Raw genomic sequence first — 22,740 nt, forward strand, 5'->3', positions numbered from 1 at the left:
AAGGGACTTCTTCGCTCAAGTTCTAACGCAAGATCCTCGAGCGCTCCGAACTCGACGAGGAGACGCACGTCGCAGACGCGATGTGCTACATTTCTCCACGGCCAATGATGGATAACGCTAGGGAGGAAGCCGAGCAGGTCATGTTTGGCATTCTAGAAAACCTCTTCTCCAATTTCTCCGTGAAGCCAAAGGACATTGGTATACTAGTCGTGAAGCCAAAGGACATTGGTCCAATTTTTCTTGCTCACCCATATTAGTCTCAGAATTCAGAGTTTAGAGTCTTCAGACCCATGATTTATTGATATGCTCTGACTCTCAAATTGTTCTCCAAGCATTGCAGTAACTTTTGAACTCCCATGGCAATGCTTACACTCTACCAAACCTCTTATTGATTAAGTTGGGTCAGTGTCTTTTTGTCATGTAAATAGACGTTTCTGATCATTACCCTTCTTCAATGACAACAGAGTCAGGAAATTTCTCTTGTGGGCCTGATTTACATGTTAGCCATAGCCTATACCCAATATATACAGAAATCCGTTTGGTAGCCGTGGGGGTTGAGCATGGTGTTTTGGAGAAGCTATTGAGAGTAGTTTTATATTTGACCAGTGGTTTGGGCGTTGGAGAGAGAGAGAGAGAGAGCATTGCCATGATTATTCAAAACACCATGCTCAACCGACTGAAATAATCCGTTAGGTTGATCGGAATTCATCATATTCAAGCGAGAGAGAGAGAGAGCTTTGTATTTACAATTGTCCACCTCATTATGTGGCTCCACCTTTGCTGGTCAGCGGCCAGGCAGCTTGTTCCAGCTCTGATTGATGAAAAATCCAGATATCCCAAATGAACTGTCAATCAATCATTTGAAGGTTGTCCACTTCAGCCTTTTGAATAATTTAATTAGATCACTTAAGACAGTTGAACCAGCTTAACTGAATCTTCAGCTCAGCCCTTCCAAACAGACCAATAGAGCTTTCCATTGTCCACTTGTCACTTAAACCAGCTGCCTGCCCCATTCTTGGAAGCCTCCCCTTCAAGTTCGGCTTTGGTCAGTGCAATGCCCGTTTGAACAGGCTTTACAGCCTTGCACTGAGAATATCTCCCTATTTATATGCTTTATTTTATGGAGAGATATTCTCAATGCAAGATTGCAAGAAACTTGCACGGACGAAGCCAAACTCCTTTCCTCCTAGAGCTAGAGAGCTCGGTGCCTTGTCAACACCATCTAGTGTTAGATGTATTATATATGCGTACATTATTCTAATCAGATGCATTGTCATCCCTACTAGACCAACGCAACTTGTGAGAGCACCAAGTAGGGATGAAACATATATATTATTATATGTATAATATTAATTTTGTACACATTATATGACATATAATATAAAATATTATATATGTTTAACATTTTATAGATAAAATTCATAGGCCTGGAATCAACCCCAGCCTGGACTGCTTATGTTTCAGGCAAGCAACCCGGGCCTTGCCCATGGCCCATATTATAGGTGCTAAGCCCTGCCCAGGCTCGGCCCATGGTCACCCTTAGCACCAAGGTATGATGGGGCTGGAGATTTGTAGTTGAGAGACGAGTATGTTGGATCCTGGGCCCATGATCACCCTATATTTGGTTGCAATGTAAATCTGAACTGAATACAAATTTTATACTGCTTTAACTTCAGTTTTTCTTCTCTACTCATTGACTGTGCAAATTTTGCATCTCAAAAGCTGATACAAAATTTGGACCATCTTTCACTAATCTCAATTTGCTCTCACATAAAGTCATTATCTAGCTTCCTAACTGGATTCTAAACAATTAACCCTCCTACCTCCATTCTTTTGCATTGTGAGGTGGGGATAACATCATCTTGTGTCCTTTTACTTCTTAGGCTCAGTTTGGAAATAGTATAAATACAAATATGTACAGTGTAAATACATACAAAATACAAAGCTTTACACTCTACATATTTATATTTGTATTCTTTCCAAACTCAGCCTTACAAACAAATTAAATAAAGTCAAATTGAAAGAAAAAGTAGACCAAAATTTACACTAAGCATATTTACACTCCCATGCACTTACACCAATGCAAATGAAATTTGCATCGCAACCAAACCGAGCCTTGTGATGGTTAAGCTTGTCCATGTAACCATGCTGTCAAGGTGGTCGAGTTCTGCAAAGCAAAAGCTCTCCAAGATATACATACACTAGGGCCTGTTTGTTTTTTTTATTTTGAGAGGGAGGGGGGGGGGGAGTTGGTCAATGTGGTAGATGATGAGAAATTTATTTTTCATGGGTATCACTTATCTAAAATGGTCATTGTCTAATTACCTAGAAAATAAAAGAATACAGGTAAGTGCATTTACTTAGAAAACACTTACTAGGATAAGTGCATTTACCTAGATAAATAACTTCTCCAATAGTGAACAGGGCTGAGGTGTAAAGGCCCTACCTTACTAGACATTCTACTTTCTTAAGAGAGAGTCTAGGTTCAGTGTGACGGGATTGAGATGAGAAGTTTAAGCTGGGCTCACATCTTACCAAGTATCTGCTAAGCTTGTGCACTATTTTTATCCGTCCAGATAGTGGGTAAGTGGTGAACCCAACAACATTTGTGATTTAATGAAAGAGAATGAGAGCCAATGCTACACAAGGGGCTTAGAGAGAAGTAATAGAATAGACTGAATGGTAATACTCAAATTATAATTTCTTCCGTCTCAATAGAGATGGACCAATTTAAAAATGAAGGGTATTTTAATAAAAAAAGCCCAAAATCCGTAATAAATCATTCTTAATGGATATAGATATAGATAATTATATCATTCATATACGATTAACCTAATGCAGCGCACAATGTATGTATGTAACCCAATCCAGTCCATCTAATTTGACCCAATGGGTTATCCAACCCACTCAATAATAATTTGGAGGAATTATGAGTGGGTTGGGTCTAAAATTACCATCCCTGTGTTTGTAAGAGAATATCAAACTATTCAAAGATTCCACCTAACAACTTAAGCTTTTAGGTTGAATGGTTCTGAGAGCCACTTTGACCAAGTGATCTACTATTCGATACTCATTACCCCTATTATATAATTAATTAAGTATGAGTGGGCTTGTGTTTGTTCACACTTCAAGCTCAATGGGCCCTCATATGAGGGGGTGTATTAGAAAACATCAAACCACAATGAATTTGAAAACTTGATATATTAATGAAAGGGCACATGCCATATTTGCCATTGGTATTGTTTGGGGTGACACATTAATTTGAGAAGAACTTCCTTAACTCATTCATCGGATTTAAAAGTCAAAATATTTAAACAATATCAATATTAAAAACATTAACATTATACAATACTATTAAAATATTTGAGTAGGGGTGGCCACGAGCTGAGCTCTTCATGAACTATTTGAGCTCGACTCGGCTCAATTTTAATCGAGCTTCAAGCCGAGTTCAAGCCCAATTTACTGGCTCGATTAATAAACGAATTGAGCTCAAGGTTCTAACTCAAGCCAAGCTTGAGCTCAAGCCTTATACTACCTTGGCGAGCCAAGCTCAAGCCTCATACTATTCCGCTTGACTCCACTCGAACCCACCCCTGACGTCAATAAAACCAAAACAATATCTTGACTGTACGGTGAATATAACCCTCACTAGTCACTTGCAATAGAGGTAATATCAACTTCACTTGTGTCGGGTTCCATTTGAATCTAATGGAATCCGTACTAAACCCGATCCACTGAATTCCCTGGCTCCTTGACCCGTTTTATGGGCCCCAAGCCCAATGGATTGGACGCGCCAGCCTCCACTTGCAAATAGCATATTCAAATTTTCCGAAACTAGTGTGTGTATCCTATTCCTAGCGAAAGCTCCAAATATAGATGTGTTGTCATATCTCTTGTTCGTCTTTTCTTGCTTAAATAATTAATCACTTATTACTCCCATTTACTCCTTTTACTTGGGACTTGGAGAAACTAAACTTTATCCCGGGTCCCGACACTGGACAATCACAAAACTTGCAACCTGGCCCACCCCCTGCCAAATTCTTAGTAGGTCGATTGGCGATTGCCCACCCAGTACCACCACAGGCCCACACTCATTTTGGGCCCAAAATCTGATCATGATACGATGCCACTGAAACAGAGTCGTTCCCTCAAAATATTTGGATGGCATACATCAGAGATTCAGAACGTAATGCTCCGGTCGGTTCGATGGCTGATGCTCATTTTTCACACATGCTAGATCTTTCTTCAAGCCCAAGCCCATCCCAATGTGCCAAAAAGTTTATCCAATCCACGAACCCGACCCGACCCAATTTGATAAACGGGTTAGGGTTCCTTATCTATCTAGTGGCCAAAGCTAGAAGGCGAAATTACCTGATCTGTATTTTTGGTTAAAATTTATTGACTTGATTAAAGACCGATTAATGAGAGCGGTTCAACCATTAACCCATCTGACCTGTGGCTAACCTGAGTATTTAGGATTAGGGTTTTAGCCTTTAACTTTGTCGGCCCCGCTCAAAAGGTGACCCGGCCCGATTGCCACGTCTAAATGGGACCCAAACGGCCAAACCCAGCAAATCAAGACCATTTATCTCTACCACGGTCTGGTTGACTGTTAGGTAGCCTGGACCTGGTTCGTCCGATTAGAAGACCCCACGTGGCCACGTGGGAAAAATGCAGACGAACCGTTGGGCTCCACGTTGTCTCGAGAATTCCTCGAACGTTGAGCTCCTTCCTTCCCAGTTCCCAGCATTTTAAATTGTTTGTGGTAAAGATGGAGAAGAACAATGCAGAGGCTCACCATGAGATTGGAAATATACAAATGGAGCGCCATGGAGTATTGGAGGAGAAGAGCAGAAGAAGACTTGAGGATCTGAAGAGAGAGATAGCCGATGTTGTTAGAGAGAAGGATCGGATTGAACAGGCGAGGATTGATTAATGATGGAGACCGCCAGATTGAATCCTCAGAAGCAATCGGTGGAAATCTTCGCCCAGAGAGAGAGAGAGAGAGAGAGAGAAGCTTCCGATCACTTTTTTCATTACAAGGATACGGTTCGGAAGGATCTTGATATCCAGATAGGCAGATAAGGTTGGTAGAACAGTTGAGAGGAAAGCTTGTTGAGCTGGAGAGAGCAATTCAGAGACTCAAGGTGAGCTTCAGAAATTACGGACGGAGCGCCACGGACTATTGGAACAAAACATGGAGAGAGAACGAAACTTTGATTCGCTGCTAAGCGACAAGGATTCTTTGCAGAGAAGGCTATTGGAGTCATCACAATTAATTGAAGATTTGAGGAGAGAAATCAGAGAACTTGCTGCAGACACGCAACGGACGGAGCGAGAAAACGCTAAGCAGGCGACTAAGACCACCGAATTGCAGAAAGAAGTTGATCAACTGGTGCTACAATATCCAGTCTGAAAAGGCAGGAAGGCAGACCGCAACCGGAAGTTTCTGAGTTAGGGAAGAAGAAGGCCGATGCTATGCAAAAGCAAGAACAGTTACGATTTGGAGTTCAGGTTGGAAAATGTTATTATCAAGGGGGCATCAAACTTGAGGGTTAAAATTCTGGAACTGGAGAAGAACACAGAGGGGCCGCAGGAAGTGTTCAAACGTGTATATATGAAAATGGAACGTGATGGCCTAGTTGAAGAAAAGAAAGAGAAGTAAAGTCTGCATTGAATCACTGATGGAGGACAAGACTTTGATGGGGAGGACAGTGGCGGAAGCTCAACAATGACTGGAGGAATTGCAAGAAAAGCTGAAATCTGCAGAAGTGTTCTCTGAGTGAACCTTATCCATTTTAAAGAATACTGCAAGGATGGTGTGTGGTTCTGAAGGCGAAGAGATAGATGGAAAGGGAGATTCTGGTGTCAAGAGCTGGAAGCCATCAAGAGGGACTTCAGAAACGGAGGGGAAAGTGGAGGACATGACCTGGCAGCTGGAGCTCCCGCAGAACACTGTGAAAGAGGAGCTTCAGGAATTGGTTATGCTCTGCAACGACAATTTTGGCTGCATTATCTATGGCATTTGCTGCGAGAAGACACTAGCTGATGGATATCTTCTTTCTTGCAAGGTTTTTGTAGCAACTTCCTAGGATCTAATTTTTGCAAAGCTAGTTGGTTTCTATTTGATGTCTAACAATCAGGAATCAAGTACCGACTCTTCCAACTAAGAAGAGTGCCTGCTTTTTTATCTTTTTCAAGCTGCTGCAGGTAATGCATCATCTTTAGTTGATATCATATGCATGGTTCTTACTGCTTCTTTAATAGAGATTTCATATTTTATTGTATACAGTTAATTATTTAAACATTGTTTAAGAAACTAATAATAATTGAGTATTTCAACATCATCGATCAGAGTCCATGAGTAGGGATGGAAGAGTGTACAGAATGGGGACTAAATGCTTCCTAATGTAGCAAATGTCAGAACAGTTTCAACCCTAGTTTTTTATTCAAAAGCAGTCTTTATTTCCTCTCACCATTTTGGTTCACTTTTTACTAGAGCTGTAAAACGGGTCGTGTGGGCCGTGCCGTGATGTGCCTCCTTCCCTTTGGATATTTTGAGGGATCGGCCTGGCATGGCCCATGGCCTGAGCCCTTGCGGGCCTGTGCTGTGCCATGTCATGTCATGGACGGGTTGATCCTTGGGCTAGATCGGGCCAATTCTATAAAAGGTTCATTTAAAAAAAAATTAAATTTTTTTTTTATATGAATTTTGATGTATATAATTATTTATTTTATTAATATATTATATACTATATATTATTATATAATTATAATATATATATATATATGGGCCAGGCCAGCAGGCGGGATGGCAGCACAGTGCTGGCCCATGGACCTGAAACCCCCAGCCCAGCACAGCCCGCATAATCACAAGGCATTAGGCAAACCATGAAACCACTATCAGGGCCATACGATGCCAATGGTCTTTCATATCTTAGGGATCACCTCCAGGAATAAGTTGAGGATTTTGCAGGAGTGGCATCTGTATCTGTAATTTTCTGTACTTTTTAATGAAATTGTTCACATAAACAAATAAATATAATAACAATGAAAAAAGAAATAAATATCTTTTAGTCTGAAATCAGAAATGGGACACCATTTTAGGCAGTGTTTGGAACCAATGCCGTTTTCTGGAAAAACGGTGGCACATCAGTCCGGCTTCCGTCAGGGCAAAGCCCATTTCAAGAACTTTTATAACCTTACGTTGGGAATATCTCCGTACATATGTGATTTATATCATGAGAGATTCCCAATGCAAGTTTGCAAGGGGCTGCCGGAACGGTGCTCGCATCGAGTTTCCTTGACAGAAGCCGAACTCGGCACATCATCGCCACATGGGCATTTCATGTTTGAAGTGATGTATTTTGCTTAGTTGGACATTTTTTTCCGAAAAACACCAAAAAAAAATGATATGCTTAGAAAATTGGGAAGGCATTGTTTGGAAAAATGTCAAAAAGCGTGTTTTTCCATTTTTTCATATCATAGCTAGCAATGGTTTTCTGATGAAAATGGTTAGGTGGCAACACAGTTTTAAAAACCGACCTGGAACCAGAACCCCTTTGGCGAGTGATTTATGGGTCAGCAGTTCAACTATCTGATTCAAATGGATGGTCCATTCCAACTTAAAAAAAAAAAATTAAAAGAATAATTAAAATAAAAAACAGCCACAAACCGTTGTTCAGATTGAATGAGTTGACAGTTTGACCACCCGGGTTAAGGGTGAAACAGAACTGGTTGCCTGGGAACAGTCCAACCGTCCAGGTCAACGATTCAAAAACCCTGGGTGGCAACAATGGAACCAACCAAAGAACATTATTGTTTTCTGAGAAAACAGTGACACCATTGTGCAATAGAATTAAACAATGAGGGCATTCCATTTTAGGCAACATGAGCACATATTAGTAATATTATGGAGTCCGAGAATTTGGCTCAGTATCGCATAATATATTTGAACTTTTTGTTCTCATGAAGCTTTTTACAAGAAGCGGCAAGAATCTAGTTGTTTCTAATTTCTACAAAGTTGGCTGTAAGCTTGCAGACTGCAGCCAAGTTACTGGATTGAAAAGAAAGATTAAAATATTTCTCTTTCATCTGGCCACGAAATAACTAAATTGAAACACCAAACGCCCATATACATATAAAACACTTGTACAATATACTTGAGACACCCAATAGATGTAACTCAATATAAACCTCTCCACTTTCTTGTCTTAACCAATGGCTGTGACGCTTTCCCGGTACTAGGGAATTCCCATCTGGCTATCACCCCATCCCATGAAGAGCTGACAAGCATTGGGTAGGAAGGATGCCAACTACAGTCTCTAACAGTTGATGCATGGTAGTCTAGCTTTGCAACTTGGGCTCCACTTACCTGCAGAAATTTGCAGAGCTCATTAGGATCAATATTAGAAACAGATTGATGCGGAATCCCTGAAAATTACCATTCCCTATGCACGACAAACATTCATGCAGATGAACTCACTTTAACAGGTTGGTACAGGGAGATCCTCCACTTGATATCTGCTTTTAAAACAGTTTAGGAAGCTATGCCACAATATGATCACTATTGCCCAATTAGCACCATTGGACGCTTGTGATCATTCAGAATATATTATTCACTAGGGTATTTACATTAATTACTAACCAGATCTCCCTATGAAACCCATCAAATGACAACACTCGTTTTTGTGCTCCTTATTATGACATGGACAGCTTCGAGTAGTAATCCTTCATAGCTCACTATTAAATAATTGCGGGATATAAGAAACTTGAAATTTCAGCAAGAGAGAGATTATGGAAGTACCAAATCATAAACATAAACATAACCGTCACTAGATCCAGTGTAGATGTATTTTTGGCCAGTGCTGCAACAAGCAATAAAGAGATCAGTAGCACATATATGAAAGCCTGCAATCAATTTCGTTAGTGAAATTGGTGTAGACAGTCTAATTTGATGAAAATTGAGATGCAGAAACCATAATGCACAAGATTGACTCAGCCTGCCGAAAATCTGGTTTGAACCAAGTTACTTTAGTCATTGTGAATTACACAAACCAAGCTGATCTTTACTGATTAGGCTGAAACGTTTGATAGGGAGAATACAAATAGCCTTAGGAATCCATGGACCTTGGTGATATAGAAGCTACTATTAGTAGATTACCTATAAGATGGGGAAAAGTAACAGCGTATAAGAGTTTGCAGTACTGAATGACCACTATATGTAGCCAACGATTGATCATTTGGATGTTTCAAACCTCTTGCCTGGTCTGGGTAATCCATCCATCTGTAATCCCACTCATTATTTCTAAATGTTGTGCTGCTGCAGTGAACAAAAAGAGAGAAAATCAGAATTAGGCTCATAAGCACGTTTGATATTAATAAATGGATACACATCTTTGAACTTTTGCTGGAAGCATATTTTGATACAACCAAGCCAGAGTCATTGGTCAATGAATCCGGTGAGTTTGACTGAGAATTCAGCCCTTCTACAATCCAAATTAAGATATAATCCATAAACAAAGGGTGTTTATATGATCAAACAAGAATTATGAAATACATGTAGCATTTATTTGCACAGAAAATGCATCACGTATGCAGGCATATATTGCAGAGGCGCATCGAGGCATCCAGCATTTGCCTATCCTATTTCATGTTAAATCAAGGTTGCAAAAGTAAATCAAACTTACTCCAAAAGTGAGTGTTAAACCAAAAGTACGTAATTACAATTATGAATGTCCTGGTGCTCATGGCCTCATCAATAAATATCCATCACTCTTAATCATGAAATTAAGCTTGTTTAGTTTGGATGTGACAGATTTACGAAACCTGAACACAACCAGTTTTGGACACCAAATTGAAAGGGTTCAGCATGTCTGCATGATCGTATAAGCGTGCAAAATTGATACACGTATATTTGTTTAAAATATGATAAATAATTAAGTAAAACTACTTCAACAATTGCAATGCTAATATTCAAAAATAGAAGAAATAAGTTTTGTTTTATACTCCTCTTGGGGGATAATTACATCAGCTAAAGCAGTATCTCATCCCATGATCCCAAGGATGGAAATAAAAACCTAGCTAGCCTTTACCAACCATGAGCAAGCAAGACAAAATAGTAAAATGGTAAAGCTCTTCCCTAAAGCAAGAGGAAGAAGTAAATGGAACAAGTACCCAATCACATTAGGCACTATGGTACACTATCCACAGCTTAAGACACTATTGTTCGTTTAGTTGTATCTCATGAACTTCTTATTTTATTTTTTTACCTCCTTTGGTATAAAAATATAATTATATACTAGTAAGGGTTCACATGCTTTGCATGTGATAATTTTTTATGATGATGATAGCAAATAATATTTGCCCAAATGCTTTCTATAATTTTTTTGTATTTTTTATATTTTTATGTGTTTTCATCTTTTTAAATTTTTATTATTATTTAATTATGACATCAAGGGTTTACACATTTGACCCAAAGGGTTGAATTGTTGACTTGCCACCAAACATGAAACAACTCCATTTTTGGGTTGGTCTATAGAAATGATTATTCTTTGCAACACTTTTTAATATTAATATTAATATAATCGATCAATATAAGATTCAATGAAAGAATGGGTTAATACCATAAATATAAGGGAATTGATTGAAGGGAAATGTAGTAGTTTAAATTACATTTTGTGCCCCCACAATTAGAGAGGGACCAAATACAAAAATAGGGGTATTCTAGCCAAGAATAGGAATCAATGAATGTTAATGGGAGTTAATACCTTAAATATAAGACTTAAATGAGAGATTTGAATGGCAAGTAAATGGTTGTTGAAATTACATTTCTATCCTCATAATGAGAGAGGACCAAATTCAAAAATTGGGGTATGTTAGTCAAACAAAAGTTTCACACTTTTAATAGTAGTAAAGATATAGATATAGATTTGTATTTGTTTTCTCAATCATTTCTCATTAGGTTTAAGTTGTATATTCCATGCCCACCATTAATAAAATTGTCTATTTTATCATACTTATTTTTTTAATATGACAAATATATAATAGTAGAAACATGTCCAAATTTTTCAAAATTTCTTTATTTTCTCTGTTTTTTGTATTTTTATATTTCTAAATTTGTATTATTTATTTATGACATCATGAAATCATCCATTTGACCCAAATGGTTGAACTACTTGCCCACCACTTGGATGAAAAATATGATTTCATTTCTAGGTTTATTTTAAAAATATAAAATTTCATTCTGTTAATAATTAGGGTTAATTACTTATATATAGGGCGTATATATATATATATATATATATATATATATATATATATATATATATATATATTGAGAAACTACTTATGTATACCCTAACTTTTAAAAACAACTTGTATATACCTTGTTGACTTTTCTAGGGTTAAGTTTAATAGATTAAATTTAAAAAAGACACAAATATTTCTAACTATTCATTAAATTTTCAAAATATGCCATTTTCATTCTTTTTTTTTTTCTTTTCTTCTTCTACATCTCTCTCTCTCCTTTATCTTCTTCTTCTTCAACGTTGCAAACACCACTGTTAGAACTAAGTTAAGTAAATAAAAAGAAAATAGATAATTTTTGGGTTTTCATTGTAGTGAACCAATAAGCCAACCCAATCTGTCGTTTGTTTTATGCTTCTTTGGCGCCTTATTGTCTTGATGTACAATGCCACTTGAAACTTGGAACAACTGAAATATTACAGAAAAGTGGAATCTTAGTAGGAACATTACCCATAGAACTCTTTTTCTCTTTATAGGGATTTTGACAATGAATAGATGGTTCTCCCACTTGTTGCACAACCAGTCAATCACCACTGCAATTTCTAATTGACATGATTATGTTAAAAGCAGAGTTAGCCTAGAAAAAGGGGCAACCAATGTCTATTATTGATCCTTAGAAAAAGCTCTAATTCATCCAAGACTCCATAATTAGAGGTATAGGTTGTAGAAAAAAAACTTCAACCGAGCAAAATCAGCAAGAATCTCACCCAAGAAATTCTGGTTGTAAGTCTTTATGAGGGAACAAAATGGTACAACTTCAACTCTCACTGCATTCCACCTTTGAAGTAACCAATAAAATTGGTTCTTTATTATTTTTATTTGTTAGAATGGGTTTGGGATGGAGAAGGTCTTTATTAGAGGCAAAAGGAATTTATTAACTGGTACGGATGTTAGAATAGTCATAGTTCCTGGGAGATGTTTAAGAAAAGAGTGAAGCAATGGGATTTGATCATATAATCGCCATTCTAGGTCAGAGCATGATCAAATGTATTAGAGATTTGGTTCCTTTGTCTTTTCAAATACCTTCTTTACTGTTGCCTCTTTTCTTCTTATTTTTCTTCAAATAACATTTCCTTGACGAATGAACAGTACTTTCAACATTCCATCTACTTTGTTTTTATTTTAAGTTCATCTTGTTCTAGATCTATGACTACATCCTTTGATTTATTCTTGTCAAATCTGGTTGTCTTTGACAATCTAACTTTTTCTTCCTCTATATTTCTATATCTTCTGTAAACTAAGAAGCTGAACTTGAAGTAGTAAAGAAGATGATGAACTTCTTAGATGCAGAGAATGTCAAACTGTGTTTGCAGTCGACCAGGCCTTTATTTAAATATAAGTGAAGTACAAAGTACAATAAAATTACTGGTATACCCCTGATTAGTAATGGGACAACCAGAATACTTAAAACATAAACAGGATTAGGCCCATTAGCAAAGGCCCAATTACAAGATTAAATTAACATAAGAATGGGCTAATAGGAGACCCTATCAGCCAAACACTCCCCCTCAAGCTAAACATGGATATCAATCATGTTCAGCTTGCCAAGTATGTCCTTGAACTTTGTAGTTGCCAGCCCTTTTGTTAATACATCTGCAATCTGCATTTCTGATGGAGTATAAGGCACACAGAGTTCCCCTGAAACAATTCTCTCTCTGACAAAGTGTCAATCAATTTCAATATGTTTTGTCCTGTCATGTTGCACGGGATTGTTGGCAATGTTGATAGCTGCTTTATTATCACAATACAACTTGAGAGGACCTTCAGTCTTGATACCAAGCTCATTAAGGAGAGTTCTGAGCCATAAGAGTTCAGCCACCCCATGTGCCATAGCTCGGTATTCAGCTTCTACACTTGATCTAGCCACAACATTCTGCTTCTTACTGCGCCATGTAACTAGGTTTCCTCCCAAGAATGTATAGTAACCGGAGGTTGATTTTCTGTCTCCAACAGACCCAGCCCAATCAGCATCAGCGTAGGCTTCAATTTCAAGTCTATTGTTCTTCTTGAATAGAATTTCTTTCCCTGGGCAAGTTTTCAAGTATCTGAGAATTCTTTCCACTGCTCTCATATGAGGAGTCTTTGGTGAGTGCATGAATTGACTGACAACATGCACTGCATAGGCAATGTCTAGCCTAGTGAGGGATAAGTATATCAGTTTTCCTACCAATTTTTGGTACCTTTCCTTATCACGGTATTCCTCACCCATTGATTCTTGTAATCCATGGTTCGGTTCTATTGGTGTGTCTGCTGACCTGCACCCCATCATGCCTGTTTCTTCTAGGAGATCTAGCACATATTTTCGTTGACATATGTAGATTCCTTCTCTTGATCTAGCAACTTCAATCCCGAGAAAATATCTCAGATTTCCCAGGTCCTTGATCTCAAATTCTGAAGCTAAGAACTCCTTCGGCCTCTTCATCTCTTTCACATCATTTCCAGTAATCACCATATCATCCACATAAACAATAGGAGTTGTAAGTTTTCCATCTTGCCTCCTTGTAAACAATGTATGATCCGCGCTGCTCTGAGTGTACCCCACTTTTTTCATGGCTGTACAAAGTCTCTCAAACCATGCCCGGGGAGATTGCTTCAAGCCAATCAAAGCTTTCCTTAATTTACACACCTTCTTTCCAACATTATATCCAAGTGGGGGTTCCATGAATACCTCTTCATGTAGATCACCATTTAGGAAAGCATTCTTCACATCTAGCTGATGGAGTTCCCAAGAGAATTTTGCAGCTAATGATAGTAGAACCCTGATTGTGTTGAGTTTTGCTACCGGGGCAAAGGTTTCCTTGTAGTCAATTTCTTCCTTTTGTGTAAATCCCTTTGCCACAAGTCTAGCCTTGTATCTTTCAATTGACCCGTCTTCCCTATGCTTTACTGTAAATACCCACTTGCACCCAACAGTGCTTTTCCCTTCTGGTAGGTCCACCAATTCCCATGTTCTTGCTTTCATTAGGGCTTTCATTTCTTCAATAATGGCTTCTTTCCATCTTGGATCAGATACTGCCTCTGAATATCTGGAAGGGACACATACAGAGGAAAGAGCAGACACAAAGGAATGGTAGGCAGGTGATAAATGTGAGTAAGAGACATAATCAACTATGGAATGCCGAGTGGTACAAGAACGAACAAGCTTATGGAGAGCAATAGGAAGATCCAAATCTGAATTGAGAGAGTCAGAAATACCTTGGATTGCTGAGATAGACTTATCTGAGTCCAACTGGTTGCAATCATGAGGCTGAGGGCCCTTCTTCCTTCTACTGTATGTGAGTATCTCTTTCTCTTGCCTATTGCAATCACTAGGTTGACCCGGAATGTTACAACTAGGTGATGAAGGGGGAGTGGAAGGTGATGAAAGGGGAACAAAAAAGAAGGGAGACTGAGAATCCTCTTCCATTCCACTAGTCCCCCCCTGAAGAGGATTCTGGGAAGACTGGAAATATGGTTGAGACTCAAAAAAAACTACATCTCTGGTGACATTTTTTCTTGGAGACAGGATCATAACACTTATACCCCTTTTGTGTAGGAGAGTACCCCAAAAATATTCCCTTTGTAGCCTTAGGATCCAGCTTGGTTTTCTTTGGATCCTTCACATGTATGAAGCATGTACATCCAAAAACCCGTGGGGGAAGAGAAAAATCTGGAAGAGTGGGACATAACACAGAGAAGGGGGTCTTCATACCCAGTACCTTAGATGGCATCCGATTTATCAGTTATGATGCAGTGAGGACAGCTTGAGACCAATATTGCTTGGGCACATTGTGCTGGAAAAGTAAAGCTCGAGCTGTTTCCATTAGGTGCCTGTTCTTGCACTCAGCAACTCCATTTTGCTGAGGGGTGTAAGCACGTGATGACTGATGTAACATGCCTTCGTCTTCCATGAATGAATTCAGGGATCTTTCAAAGTATTCAGCTGCATTGTCTGAATGGAATTGTTTAATCTTCTTCCCGAATTGTGTTTCAATCATCTTGCAAAACATCATAGTTATCCGTGGAACTTCTTCACGTCCTTTTAACAGATAAATCCAAGTGCACCAAGAATAATGGTCAATAAAACTGATAAAATAATGGAAGCCATCAATGGAAACAATGGGTGAAGGACTCCAAACATCAGAATGGACCAAATCAAAAGAGGCTTGTATTTCATTACTAGAAATTGGATACATTGATCTGCAGTGTTTTGAAATTTGACACACATCACAAACTAAACTTTGACTCGGAACTCCCTTACATAAATCGGGAAACAACATAGCTAAAGAAGAAAAGGACAAGTGACCTAGCCTAGCATGCCACAAGTGCAGCCTAGCTCTTGACTCCACACTTTCTGGACTAGTAGTAGCAGAAGCTTGCAGTGCTGAGCTGACATCCGCATCAAAATAGTAGAGGCCCTCATACTCACGACCACTCCCAATCGTTCTACTCATCAATTTGTCCTGGAAGACATAGTGAGAGGGAAAAAAAGTTATACTGCAGTTCAAGTTTCTTGTAAGCTTTGAAACAGACAACAGATTTGATGTAAGACTAGGAACATGTAAGACTTATTTAAGAGAGAGATCCTTGCTTAGGTCAACCACTCCCTTTCCCAAGATGGTGGAGAGTGACCCATCAGCTACTCTCATCTTATCCTAACCAGACAACAAATGATATGAGGAGAATAATGAGGACATGTGTCATATGGTTAGTGGCCCCTGAGTCAATCACCCAAGAGCTAGAATTAATGGAACTAGTTGCACTAAATGCAGAGGCTGTACCTGATTTGACAAGAGAGGTGGAAGCTAAAGGATTGTTCTTCAGACGGGCTAATGCCCGGCTGAGAACCTCTACCTCACTAGTTGTAAAGCCCAAGGTACTTGGTCTGGCAGAATTAGCAACCTGCTTTGTGGTGGAGGAAGACACTGGCTGAGTACTCTGTGAGATGTCACTACTGCTGTTGGTGGCAAGATTCCCACTTGCCGTATGGCCCTTATGTTGCCTTTTATCCTTTCTCAGAGTAGCTGGCTTCAAATGAGGGTACAATACCCAACATTTCTCCTTTGTGTGTTTCTCACCACCACAATGGGTACACTTGAGGGTCTTCTTGTCTAAAAATCTGTTTCCCTTAGTGGAGACTAAAGCTGAATGTTCTCCAAATAGTTCTGTTGCTTGTGTCTGGGAATCAACTTGCATCTCCTTTCTCCTTCTTCATTCCTCACCAGATAGTAAACATGATTAATTTCAGGTAATTCGTCTCTCCCTAGAATCTGTGACCTTACACCTTCATATATAGGGTCTAAGCCTGCCAGGAACTTGAAGGCTCTGCCCTCCTCAATCTGCTTGTCATGCCTCTCCTTATCCTTTGCATTTTCCCAATCCAATATCAAGTGATGGTCAAGCTCTTCCCAGAGGCCTTCCAATGTTGCAAAGTACGTTGCCACAGACATGTCTCCTTGCCTTAGGGCTGCAATGTCTTGGTTCAGCCTGTAGATTCTGGCATTGTTCTTCTTTTGGCCATATGTCTTAAATACTTTCTCCCAGATTTTTGCAGCTATAGGGAAGTGATGAACAGTTCTGGCCACCCGAGGAGTCATGGAGGCCAGCAACCAAGACATGACTGTGGAATTTTCCTTGTGCCACACAGTGTATTCAGGGCTGCTGATTTCTGGTTCCTTTTTGTCTCCATCCAAATAGCCTGTGAGGTCACGAGAGGTAATGAACAGTCTTGCTGAGACTGACCATTCCCTAAAGTTATACTCATCCAATAGCACACTTGTAATCTACAAGCTATGCAGATTAGGGTTCTCCAAGTTTGAGTACCTTGTAACAGATTTGTTATCTCTAGAAGAAACTTCACCAGAAAGTGATGACATCCTAACTTCGGTCAAAGAGTTTGTTCACAGTGCTGTAGGTGGTTCTGGTTAGGGCTGGCCGAAGTGGTCACAGGGTTCACAGTGCTGGTAGCACACCGGATAGGTTTCACTTAAGACTAAACCAGTTCGGGTACAGTAGCAAATGAAGGTTTGTAACTGAACCAGTTCACAGAGCAAAGTAGTGTGGATACCAGAAGAAGGGCTGATAACCAACCTGGAAATGATCTGTAACTGAAGTCGCCACAGTTCTGTAAAGGTCTTGCTGATGCACCGAAGCTGCAACTGTGGAGGAGGCTATGCCTTTACCACTGTTCTGCACAAATCTGGCTGGAGCACCAAAGTTGTAACTGTAGAGGAAGCCCTCCCCCTTTCGGCTAGTGCTAGGACTGCTGGAATCAATCCTCAACTAGGTCTGTCTTGTACAGACCTCTCTTAGTAGCCAAATAGCTATTACTTGCTAAAAAAAACTAGTAGGACATCTACTTCTGGGTCTTACTTCCCTTGAGTCCTACAACCAAGAGAAACCCTAGGTTCGAACTTGCTGAGTTCCCTTACACTCCTAGGTCTTCACTGCAGCAACCCAGAAAGAAAGGAGAAGATGAAGGAAGGCAGCAAGAGAAGATAGTGGACCGGTTGAAACCAGAAAGGAGCAAATGCTCTGATACCATGTAAACTAAGAAGCTGAACTCGAAGTAGTAAAGAAGAGGATGAACTTCTTAGATGCAGAGAATGTCGAACTGTGTTAGCAGTCGACCAGGCCTTTATTTAAATATAAGTGAAGTACAAAGTACAATAAAATTACTGGTATACCCCTGATTAGTAATGGGACAACCAGAATACTTAAAACGTAAACAGGATTAGGCCCATTAGCAAAGGCCCAGTTACAAGATTAAATTAACATAAGAATGGGCTAATAGGAGACCCTATCAGCCGAACACACACTAGAATTCTAGCATCTTCATTGCCTCCATTCATTCAGTTTGGAGAGGGGAAGAAGGAAGAATAAGGGTAAAAATGGAATTATAAAAAATTAATGGAATATCTAACAGCTTTGGTGCTTTTTTATTAGATAGCTTATTTGTGTTATTTGGGGCCATATTATAAGGTACATATAAGTAGGTTTTGAAAGTTTAAGGTACATTTAAGTAGTTTCCTAAATGTACAGGGTATATGTAAGCAATTAACCCTAATAATTATTGTGTATGAATTTTTTAGTAGAATTTAATGATGATAAATAAAAGTATAAATTTGGATTCAATGAGAGAATGTGATTTATCTAATGACTTTAATGTAAAACTTAATGAGAGGTACTTAAATGTATTTAATAGTATTATTTTAATTACATTTTTTGCCCTCTCAATGGAGATGAACCAAATTCAAGAGGAGGGGTAGTTTAGTGAAGAAATTTTCCAAAAGCCCACCACCTCATTCGCACTTTTATACTATATAACATGATAGAACGATTGCAAATGACATATGGTTTTATTTAATTGATATGTGGCCTAAAAATACTCAACCCTGGAAGAGACTTTACCCACTCTCATCCTCCCCCACCACCAAATATTGAAAAAGAAAAGGATAAATAAATAATCCTTGAGCTAAAGACCTTTTCTCCTTTGCTGATTAAGTATATGTTTGGTTCCGCTGGAGTTTACAGAGAGGCCATTTATTACTTTAAACGTTTATTTGTACTATCTTACTTTAAACGTTTTTCACTTTAAACATTTCTTGCTTTTTTTGTTTGGTCGGGCATCACTTTAAACATTTATTGTTTTCCACCTCAGATTAACACCCATAAAAGCATGCCTCGTCAGCATTTCGTTTCAAGAAATGTTGGGGCATTAGGGAAAACGAAATTTTGACGTTTCCCCAAATGCCCCATGCAAAAAAGAACCAAGCATTTCAGTTTCTTAGTATTTATTTGATAAATAGTGAAACCAAACAGTGGTTTCATATGCAATAAACACAAAGACTTGGCAACATACCAAACCACAGAGAAACCTTAGATCTAGTCTAACAAGAAATTATTAAAATTACAAGTACATAAAAAGCCAAAAAAATGCACAGAAACATAAAGCATGCTCATAAACAATTTATTAATGATCTACAAGGATAGAACCCAATCTCCATTGCCCCTTTACGATATATATGATGGACCAACTGCAAGGGCAGGTCAGTAAAATACTACTGAAGTTGGGCCAAGAGGTGTGGGCCTCATGGGTGGCTAATAATTGTGGTCTCATGTCTAGAAAGCTCGTACAAGACTTTTTTGCTTTCTTAAGAAAATATTTTCCAAGATTGTATTGCTTTAAGAAAGTAGAATTTTTTTAAGACTTGTGATCCCCATAAAAGAGTTTCTGCTAATGTTGCTATGTTTTTTATCTCTATTGTCTCCCTTTTCATTTTATTTTCTTTTTCCCCCACTTCAATTCCCTTCTCTCCACTTCTCTCTCTCTCCCTATGCCACATTTATATCATTGTTGTTCCCTTTCCCCTACTCAGGCCATCTGTTGTATGTTTCTTCTCTGTGAAGCCATGTGTCTCTGCAACCTTTTTTTTTCTTTTTCCATCAGTCTAGTTTATATAATATTCCAAACCCCTGCATAGTTTGTGTGACATCTCATTTTGTCCATAGTTTGTGTTATGATTATGTGAACTCATTGCTCCACATGTTAGGCTACCTTCATATTTCTTGATTTCTTAGTAAGGTAGTGGATCCTAGAGGTAGTACCCATTTTTATCATATGATAGCAGGTGGTTCATGTATCACTCAACAAGCATTCACTCACTGGGTAGTTTTGCATTTCATTTGATTGTTTAGTGGAGTGTTACTCAAATGTTGTGTTTGGACTGTTTCTGATCGAGTTTGTCTTGTTAATTACTAGTTCCTCTCCTTTTAGCATCGATTTTAGCACTGTTATTCCCTTTTTGGACTTTAGTTATTATTGGAATGATTGAGAAGGCTGATATCATTTCTGTAAAGTTTGATGGAACTAACTACAGTATGTGGAAGCTCCATATTCACTTTTTTGTTAAAGGAAAAGGCCCAGAAGGATATTTGAATGGAAAAGTTACAAAATCTGATGAAACAGATACCAAGGCCTATTCGGAAGTTGGATAACGGGAAAATAGTTTCTTGGATACATAGTTCAATAGTATCTCATATTGTTGTACCCATGAGAAGAATGCAAACTGCCTATGAGATGTATGCATACTTGAAGAAAGTATACCATCAATCAAATATGCCAGTATCCAACTGAGTCTGAGATTTTTGCTTATTACCAAGGAGATAAGAAGATTTAAGAATACTATGCCAGTTTTATCAACTTATGGGCAGAATATTAACTTGTTTACATTGATCCTTCGAACTCAACAAAATGCGTTAATTATCTCTCTCTTTCTCAGAGAGAGAGATATCTGAGAAAGATCTCAGATCTACTATTGTTGTTGTTGTTGCTCACCACTGTAGATCGTTGTCACTGATACAAGTCGCCACCACCATCACTCTCTCTCTTTCTTTTCCAAATTTTCTCTTCTTAGCCGTCAGAACCCTCTTCTCTCTCTCATTCTCAACCCCCTTCTCATAACATTTATATCCATCATTCCTTAATATTCCAACTAATGGGTTTGAACCTTTTGACCCAAGCAGTCAAACCACTGACTCGGAAACCGGTGACCAAAGCGGTTCTGTTTCCGGGTCAGTTTTTAAAACCTTGCTGACAATGGTGAAAAATTAAATATCATTGGTAGTAGTGACTTGTCCCTTAAAACTTTCTTCTACCACCTCCTTTCCCCATACCAAAACCTTTTTTGTTCCAAACCTTACTACTAATCTGATTTCTATTGGCCAACTTGTTGATGAAGGTCAAATACTTACATTTTCTCATGATGGTTGTTTGATTTAGGACCGATACACTAGGAAGGTGAAAGGGAAGGGTTGTAGGTTGGGTCATCTATTTGCGTTGGAGTTCGAGAATTCTCAAGCATTAGCATCAACTTATTTCAATTCATCTTCTTCTGGTTCTTTTTTGAGTCCTCTACTGAGTTGTCCTCTCCTCCCATTGTGTCTACCTCAAGTGTTCCTGCTCCCCCTCCTCTTCCACCTCATCCTCCTATAATTCCCTCACATCCTGTTCTCCAAGCAACCATTTCTTTTGGTATTCATCAACAAATAGCAGAATTCATCTTCTTTTGGTGCTTTCTTGCTCCCTGAAATATATCCTCACTTGACTCTACTACAAATATGTATCTTTAATGATTGTGACCACGTTAGATAGTTAGTCCCATCAAGCTTGATTGTGGTCACAACCAATAAAGAGTCTATAGGTGCTCCCGGAATATGTCCGAACTCTGAGTTTATCTTATTTTCAATTCCAGAAGCATCCATCTTCCTCAAACAACTCCTAAAACAGTTTCAGATGACAAATAAAGAAGATAGCAAATAATAGACACAAAGTACCAACCTTCACAGATCCCTAACAGCCAGCTACCTCTCACTCGGAACCCGGGAGAAATGGAAAAAGGCAGCCGCTCCCTGTAGGCTTCACAGAACTGTGCAAAGCTTGGATCGATCTTCAAGGTAATCAAACTTTAACCACTGAGCGCCAAGGTGAAGCTTCCTGTGGGACCCGCAATCAGAACTCTCCAGCTGATTAGGGTTTTTGGGAAAAACCAAAAACTGTTAAAAAGATGAGGGGGATATCTTCCTTTTTTCTCCAAGAAACCACTACCAATTGGGCTGAATATCTTTCTTCAATCAATCATTTGATTCAGCTCTCCATACACATTGTGCATGGGAAAAAAAGAAAAAAAATGAAGAAAAGGGTCTGCTCTAATACCAAGAAGAAAAACAGTCCCAAAGAATAAGAAAACTGATTAAAAGTAGGAAGAAATCAAAGGAGATAGCAGTAGCAAGAAGAAGAAGAAGAAGGGGAGGAGAAGACTTGTTTGTACAGCTCCTCCTTTCCCTAATCTTTTCATTAAGAATTAATCACTAATTTCTGAAATTACAAGTAGGCCCTTAAGTGGGCGGCCGGCTAATTAAACAAAAATAAAAAAGAGTTTAGCAAGCCCATTAACAAAAATAGAACAGAAATACAAAGATAAGTGACAACTGTGGGCTATGAGCCATCCCATCTTCTCTACAAGTTGACGTGTTTCTAGTTGTTTGAGTAAGAGTCGTACTTTACCCTTTTCTCACACATCTAAGCATGCTACTTTACCCTTTGAAATTATACATAGTGATGTTTGGACCTTATCTATTGTTTCTCGGCTTGGATGCAAGTATTTTGTTTTGTTCATTGATGATTGCACTAGGTACACATGGATTTATTTTCTTCAACACAAGTCGGAAGTCTTTCCTACATTTCAGTTATTTCATGCTATGGTATGAGTTCAATTTCAGTTTCATGTATGCATTCTCCGCTTAGATTCAGCAGAAATGAGTGGTTGGGTGTAAGAATAGACATGTGCTCAGTGTTGTGAAAACCCTCCTCAAGAATCTTCATTTTGGGTCGAGGCTGCTAGTACAACTGTTTTCTTGATTAATTATGTTCCCCTCTCCGGGCCTGGCTTGAAA

General features: G+C 38.7%; 1 protein-coding gene across 6 annotated transcripts in view; it reads right to left on the minus strand.

The window, feature by feature from the left end:
* Positions 1–7,926: 7,926 nt before the first annotated feature.
* Positions 7,927–22,740, minus strand: part of LOC148867300 (LEC14B homolog) — a 54,332-nt gene continuing 39,518 nt past the window's right edge. For 4 of the 6 annotated variants that reach the window (XM_088978868.1, XM_088978870.1, XM_088978871.1 and 1 more), the window contains 3 exons: positions 9,164–9,322; positions 8,807–8,867; positions 7,927–8,374 (listed from right to left, as the gene is read on the minus strand). In XM_088978868.1, coding sequence (XP_088834994.1) covers positions 8,186–8,374; positions 8,807–8,867; positions 9,164–9,322 — 409 coding nt within the window. In that variant the 3' untranslated portion in view covers positions 7,927–8,185. The remainder of the gene's footprint in view (positions 8,375–8,806; positions 8,868–9,163; positions 9,323–22,740) is intronic. The other 2 variants (XM_088978872.1, XM_088978873.1) reach the window with 1 other exon arrangement.

Source organism: Nelumbo lutea, chromosome 3 (assembly GCF_056320005.1).
Source record: "Nelumbo lutea isolate HS-2025 chromosome 3, American lotus-T2T, whole genome shotgun sequence".
In the NCBI taxonomy this organism is placed as follows: Eukaryota; Viridiplantae; Streptophyta; class Magnoliopsida; order Proteales; family Nelumbonaceae; genus Nelumbo; species Nelumbo lutea.